General features: G+C 47.6%; 1 protein-coding gene across 1 annotated transcript; it reads left to right on the forward strand.

Annotated features, from left to right (window-relative positions):
- Window positions 1-2,914: 2,914 nt before the first annotated feature.
- Window positions 2,915-6,352, forward strand: SLC35C1 (solute carrier family 35 member C1). The gene is made up of 2 exons (XM_085062436.1): window positions 2,915-3,572; window positions 5,328-6,352. The coding sequence occupies exons 1-2, from the start codon at window positions 3,029-3,031 to the stop codon at window positions 5,885-5,887; spliced, it is 1,104 nt and encodes a 367-aa protein (XP_084918562.1). The 5' UTR covers window positions 2,915-3,028; the 3' UTR covers window positions 5,888-6,352.
- The last annotated feature ends 652 nt before the right edge of the window (window positions 6,353-7,004 follow it).

Below are 7,004 nucleotides of genomic sequence, written 5' to 3' on the forward strand. Positions count from 1 at the left end.
TTAAAAAGGTTTTCTGCTCACACAGGAAAGAATTAAATAAGATGCAGGAGTGCACGCATGGTGTGCGCATGCCAGCAGCAGGCAGGGTATCAGGCATGCCAGACACCAGCAGCAGTGCAGGCACCTCACAAGGCATGGGAGCAAGAGCACTACCAGCCAGATTTCCCTACATGAAGAACCTGTCAAAGCTGCTTATTTTCCAGCCTCAGACATCCAATAGTGACAATTGTTTATTTTGTAAGCACTCAAGGAACATGAAGCAGCACACTCCTAAGCCAGGAATAATCTTGTGCTGGCTGCTCAAGATATGTGCTACCATGTTAACACAAAACCAGGTAGCAGCGCAGGAAAATATTGAGGTCTCATCTGCATAAGGAAGTGAATCTTTGCTGCTGGAGCATAATAAACATGTTCTCTAAGGAAGTTAAAATTATTTATCGTCTTCAAAAACAAGGCTAAAAGGTAACTTCATCTGCATGTAACCACTTGCTTGTAAAAAAAACAGCAAAACTGTAACAAGATCCAGAGGTTGGAAACTTGAACCAGGCAATGCCAAGCATGAAAAGGAGTGTGAATTATTTAGTAGGAAAGAACCAGCCATCAGAATAACATTGCTAGTGCCCTACTGAAATCAGTCTCTGGAAGTATTTTTAATCAAAATTGATTTTTTTTTTCCATAGAAGATCAGCTTTAATTCACATAAGAGTTAATTCAGGGAAGCCTAAGACTGATGTCGTGCAGGAGGCCAGGCTACATTGTCTAAACGGCTTCCATTAGCATCATAAACTATTTATTACTACCTTTACTCTGAAATTTCTAAATCATCTACAACTTTAAACCACCTTCTCCCCAAAGCAAAGCATCCTTGTGAGTCAGGTAGGCAGGCACGGTTATGGCAGAGTAATTCTGCTGGTCAGTTTTTGCACCTAAGAAAGCCTTTATTCAAAGCACTTGTCAAAACTATTGCCGTGCTGTAGACAAGCTCTGCCTAGGGAGATTGACCAGCACAACTATCACAGAACTACCTGATTATTCAAGAACAAATCACTTTTATTTTGGAATACACTGTCAGCACCGGGGAGTTATATTGGCAGAGCTGAGAGAGTTATTCTGGTCGATTCTCCCATGCAGACGTGCCGTACATGTGTGATAGGGTTGTAGAATAATCCCCCAGGAGAAGCAATGAGGATTTTATTGATTGGCATATTTCAAACTTCTGCAGGCCAAAGCAATCTTCTGTGCACTGAATGAGTGGACGAGATGGAACTGAGAGCTGGGGTTTTTGCCTTCTCCAACTCCTGTGTTTAGTTTGGAGAAGGCACTTTGAATAAATCTAGCAAGTGGCAGAGAGGGAAAAAAAATATTTATATCTAGCTCTGATCCTGCCAGAGGCACACCAGCACCAACTTTCCCTGTCCAGAGAGAACATGAGTCTCATCAGCACCTAGATGCTATTTAGAAGGCAAAGGTTGTGAGGAAAGGCAGCATCATTTAGTAAACCAACTGATGCAGCTGAGACAACAAAAAATCAAGTGTGACTTCAGAGATTTGAGAAAAGCACGTTATGCCTGAAACATTTTCCAGCTGCATCCACTGTTCTAATTAAGTACATAACTTTTCTCCCCACAACCTCTACTATGCTTCTGTCCTTCCCAACTGTAAGAGCAGCAAAGACTGCTATGGGGGCAATTAACGCTGCTGGCTTTGCCTCCAAAATCCTTGTAATTATGCTCTGTGCAAATTTCTGGTCCCCAGGACATTGCAGACCAGACCCTTTGCAGCAATCTCAGCTGAAATAGGGACTGGGGGTCATACTGAACAATGTTTGACAGAGCTCACTGCTGCCTCCCCCACCACATAGAATCTGGCATTAATTTTAATTTATTTCATCCTGCCCAGCAGTTTGAATTCACAACATGCTGCAGTTTGATATTGAAAGGCTTCTTTGTTATAAAGCAACATTAAGAGAAGGTGGGATGTTTTGGCATGCGAGTATGGGCAGATGGGTCTTTTATACCCAGAATGATTATGTGGGACTGTGGGATAACTGCTTTAGCATGAGAATGTGTGCAGTTTATCCTAATACCCAGGCTATTTTGAAAGCAGTTAGCCCCTGCATTGCTTGTAATGGACCAGAGTAGTGCACAGGTCAGCACAGGCTGCAGCTCAGTACTGGAGAGGTTAATGGCATTGGTAGAGACATTCTCCTGGTTAGATATCAAAGTTGTTGATGCAGGAATGGGAACTACAAGTTGCTTAGGGTTTTTTTTTTATTAATTGGTATTCTATGTTCTATCGATTGATGATTTTCTCACTTCTCGTGGTAATTAGTCCACATGCTCTCTATTTTGAGTTGGTGGGTTTCCTGAGCTGGCGGTCCACGAGTCGGTGGTTGTAATGTCCCCCTGTTGGAATTTCCCTTCACCCAGCTGGAGCTGATCTCGGCGCAGTTGCTGAGCTGTCTTTATTAGTTTCCTCCTTACCTTGAGGTTCCTGCCAAGGGTCCTTGCGGACACTTTCTCTGTGTGCCGTCAGCTTCCCCCCAAGCTTTGCTAACCTCCTCCTGGGTCTGAAATCACTGAAACATATCGAGACCTAAACCTTAACAAGGCTATTCTGCCGACGAGTAATTTGTCTTTCTTACACCAGGAACATCACTTAGAGCTTGCTTCTTCGCTGCTCTCTGTTCCACGGATTAAATCTCTTTCTAGCTGATTAGGCTTGAAAGTATACCAAGTTCAAATATTAAAGAACACCCTTCCTTAAGAAATTTTTTAATAAACTCCGTATTTTGCAGCACCCGCTGCCCCGGGGCGGAGCGGGCGGCGGAGCCGGGCCGGGCCCTCCCCCGACATGGCGCCGCGGCCGGGGCGGTGCCGAGCGGCGCCCGCGGGGCGTGAATAGAGGGCGGCGGGCGGAGCTGCGGCGCTCCGGGACGCGCGGGGCAGGCGGCGCAGGCGGGTGAGCGGGGCCGGCGGCGGCGGGAGGAGGCGGGGGCCGGCGGCCGTCGCTGGCGGCCCGGCCCGCCATGAGCAGAGCGCAGCTGACGCGGACGGGGATCCTGCGGATGGCGCTGGGCGGCGGCGGCTCCGACCCGCTGCTGCCGGCGGAGGGCGGAGGGAGCCGGCAGGCGCCCTTCCTGCTGCGAGCGCTGCGCATCGCCGTGGTGGTCTGCCTCTACTGGTTCACCTCCATCGCCATGGTCTTCCTCAACAAGTACCTGCTGGACAGCCCCTCGTTGCGCCTCGACGCCCCTCTCTTCGTCACCTTCTTCCAGTGCGCCCTGACGGCCGCGCTCTGCCTGGGCCTCAGCCTGGGGGCGGCCTGCGGGCCCCCCTGCGCCGGCCTGCCCGCCCTCCGCCTCGACCCCAAGGTGTCCCGCAGCGTCCTGCCCCTCTCCGCCGTCTTCATCGGCATGGTCACCTCCAACAACCTCTGCCTCAAGCACGTCGGCGTGGCCTTCTACAATGTGGGGCGGTCCCTCACCACCGTCTTCAACGTGCTGCTGTCCTACCTCCTCCTCAAGCAAACCACTTCCCTCTATGCCCTCCTGGCCTGCGGAGTCATCATAGGTGAGGGGGAGCAGGAAGGGCTGCACCCATCCTACAGCCAGCCCCAGAGAGACGGTGGTGGGGTGTCTTTCCCTTGGGAAGTCATCCCCGCCTGCATGGCAGCTTCCTGGTGAGGTGCGGTAGCTCAGGGCTCGTGCCTTGCTCTGTCTCCGGCGACCAAGTTTGTATAGCTGGAGGATGTAGGTAATTTGTTAAGAGAAGAAATTGCTCTCGTTTGACCACAGGTCTCTTTTTCCTTTGACCACTAAAACCTATCTACTGTCTAGTGAAGTTTAGCTTGCATTACCTTTTTTCATCTTCCCCCTGTACAGGCCATAAAACAGCAGGTGGCTTTCTCTCCCTGGTCTCAAGTCCTTGTTGATTATTAACTTTGGTAACAATAACATTTATGTCAGCACCAATGCTGACATACAATAGAGCCAGACAATTGGTTTTTACAATAGGCTGAAGGCATGTGATGAAGGGTTAGCTGATCAAGCCAAGCGTAAAACATTACCAGAAGATCTGGTTTTGTGGTTAGGATGTAGGGCAAGGCATTGATTGGCTTAACAGGAATGCTTACAAGTCTTCCATTCCAAAGGCAAAGTAATGCCAAAAGCTGCCTTCCACTGAGGGGCCATTTAGATGCCAAGAATGGTGAAATGTTGATTTCAGTCTGGTTCCAGATGTGCATGCGTTCACTTTAGTGTTAGACAAGTGGATGGAATCAGATGAAAATAAGAGAATCTCTACAGAAGAGGTGAACAGGAACAGAACTAATGTATATTCCACCCAAGGGATGCAAGCTAGTGCCTTCAGCTAGTCTTTTGTTCAGGCATTGCCCAGGAGTGTGGTGCCTTGGCAGCCTTAGAGGGTTTCTCTGAGAGTCTGTTCTCCTGGCTCCATCTCCTTTCACCTTGAGAGCATTGCCTGTGTGCCTATAGCAGCATAGCTGAGCATCATCTGTGGCCTGTCACAAAGCCCTTCCTGTCTGTGCATTGAACCTAATTGTATCTGGGCTTAGTTTGAAGCATGTTAGGTGCTTTGCAGGCAACTTCCCAGACAACCCCCAACAAGAAGTAGCTAATGAAAATGTGGTGCAGTGCTCCTTCAGGAGCTCATCTCCCTTTTATGTTTTGCTTATGAGCTGGATGGAGGGAGGTCTCCCTCCGTGCCCTGGAGACACAAAGCCTGTAGCTCCTGTTTTGGAGGTGGTTAAAGAATGCTTTGCCCATCAAAGTTTTAACATGTTGAAGATATTGAACAGAGTTTCTGCCTTGTGATTCTTTTTTTATCATCCTTAATATTACATCCATGTTTTTACTATCTTTCCATCTTCTTCTCTAACCTATCTTTTCCTTCATGTTAACAGCAGAGAAAAGTCTTTAAAGTTGGAGCTTTTTTTCAAACTTTGAAGAATATTTTTTCTATCTGTCAGTTTGTAGCCTTTTCAACTAAAAAAAAAAAATGGTCTCATGAAAATTACCTATATGCAAAGACAGCTGGAATAGTAGTTCCTGAGCTAGTGCTGCCTGCTCAACGTGGGAATTAGTCCTCTGAGATTGAATTACATGCACAGTAAATTTCTTGCACTCCCAAAATAAATCTTTCCAGGACACTAGTCACTAGTTTGTGGGTTCACTTAATAGAAAGGGGAAGCCCTTAAGCCTTTCTTAGGTTGTTCTTAGTCAAAAATTCATCATTTACTTTATACTGAACGTGTGTTTTGAGCCTTTGAGCAGTTGTTCAGATGATACCTGATTTGTTTGGTTGCAGGTGGCTTCTGGCTGGGTGTTGACCAGGAAGGAGCAGAGGGCACTCTGTCGTGGACAGGTATATTCTTTGGGATCTTAGCAAGCCTTTGTGTCTCTCTCAATGCTATCTACACCAAGAAGGTGCTGCCTGTGGTGGATGGTAGCATCTGGCGCCTGACCTTCTACAACAACGTCAATGCTTGTGTCCTGTTCTTCCCCCTCATGATGCTGCTGGGCGAGTTCCGCACCCTCTACCACTTTGACAAGCTGGGGAGCCCAAGTTTTTGGGGCATGATGACCCTGGGGGGAGTGTTTGGCTTTGCTATTGGGTATGTGACTGGACTTCAGATTAAGTTCACTAGCCCACTCACCCACAACGTGTCTGGGACAGCCAAGGCCTGTGCCCAAACAGTGCTGGCTGTTATCTACTTTGAGGAGACAAAGAGCTTCTTGTGGTGGACGAGTAACTTGATGGTTCTGGGGGGTTCCTTCGCCTACACGTGGGTGAAAGGACTGGAGATGAGAAAGGTGCAAGAGGATCCAAATGTCAAAAGTGGTGAAAGAAATGAGACTGGTGTGTAGGTGGCTGCTGCACCTCCATTTCTGTGCCTGCGGGGGATAACCTTTGGTGCTCCTTTCCTCCTGGGGAGAAGAAGAACAAGGACCAGGAAACAATGCACCTACGAAGTGTGTGGGGAACTGTTGTCAGGAACCAAAGCCAAAGACCTGACTGGACCATGTTTTATTTCACCTTGTATCAGAGTTGGGGAGAGCATGTGTTGTAGAGATCAATGGGGTTTTTTTTGTGATTGTTTTTTAAAATGGATGTTGCTATTGACCTAATCTGGGAAATTTGCATCTCTGGGGGGGCAGGGGGGTAGGACTCATATCATACAAAGACTGGGATGGGAGCTTTGTGTGGTTAGGGATCTAGAATTAACTGAATGAATGCAATCGGAAGTTACAAAATCGTGAACCTCCAGGTAAGGAAGAGGCAAGTAGCCAGACTGTTCAGGTTAGACTTCAGTAAACTGTTATGCTGTATAAGGTTTTTGCAACAGCTGTTCTTCCTGTTGCCCCATTCAGTGCAAAGGATTGACATTCTCTCCCTTCTGGCTATGTACAAGTCTAAGCAACACCAGTGCCTCCAGAACACCTTTCCAAAGAGTCAGCATCACATCCCTCTGAGGTTTTTTCCTGTGTTGCTCTACACCTTGTTTCTCAGTTTGAGGAAGCATGGTAAGACTCAGGAATTAAACTTCTCATTCTCTCTGCACTATGTCCAGTGAGGGAGAACATACTTGCTCCAGTGGTCTTTCTCATGGAGGAGTGAGCTTGGCCTCTGTGTCTCTCTATGACAGGCAGAAGTGGAAAAGTTACTCTGAAACACTTGCTTCTGTAGGGTGGGGATCCCACTTCTCTTTACCCTCTTTGTAGAGGGTAGGTTTGTATTGAAAATTGAGCTGTTACCTGTTCCCTTGTTTCGGGGGACTTGCTCCATGTTTACTTTGTAGCTCTTCTAGTTCTTGCAGTTTGCCTTTTGACTCATTCCTTTTAAACATCGCCAGGGCCAGCTCAGTGAATCCTTCAAAGCAATGGGTTTTGCTCAACTGCATCAATCCCTTTGCTTGGAACTTGCTACTGAACACTTGTGCAGAAATCTCTGCCCCCGCCCCCCATCTGATCCTATGCAATAGTC

Source organism: Lichenostomus cassidix, chromosome 5 (assembly GCF_008360975.1).
Source record: "Lichenostomus cassidix isolate B80296 chromosome 5, HeHo_3.0, whole genome shotgun sequence".
In the NCBI taxonomy this organism is placed as follows: domain Eukaryota; kingdom Metazoa; phylum Chordata; class Aves; order Passeriformes; family Meliphagidae; genus Lichenostomus; species Lichenostomus cassidix.

Bases quoted from the DNA above. Each gene is read 5' to 3' on its own strand.
- SLC35C1 (XM_085062436.1), top strand. From the start codon at position 3,029: ATGAGCAGAGCGCAGCTGACGCGGACGGGGATCCTGCGGATGGCGCTG. The intron at 3,573-5,327 runs GTGAGGGGGAGC...GTTTGGTTGCAG, and splicing joins GGCCTGCGGAGTCATCATAG to GTGGCTTCTGGCTGGGTGTT.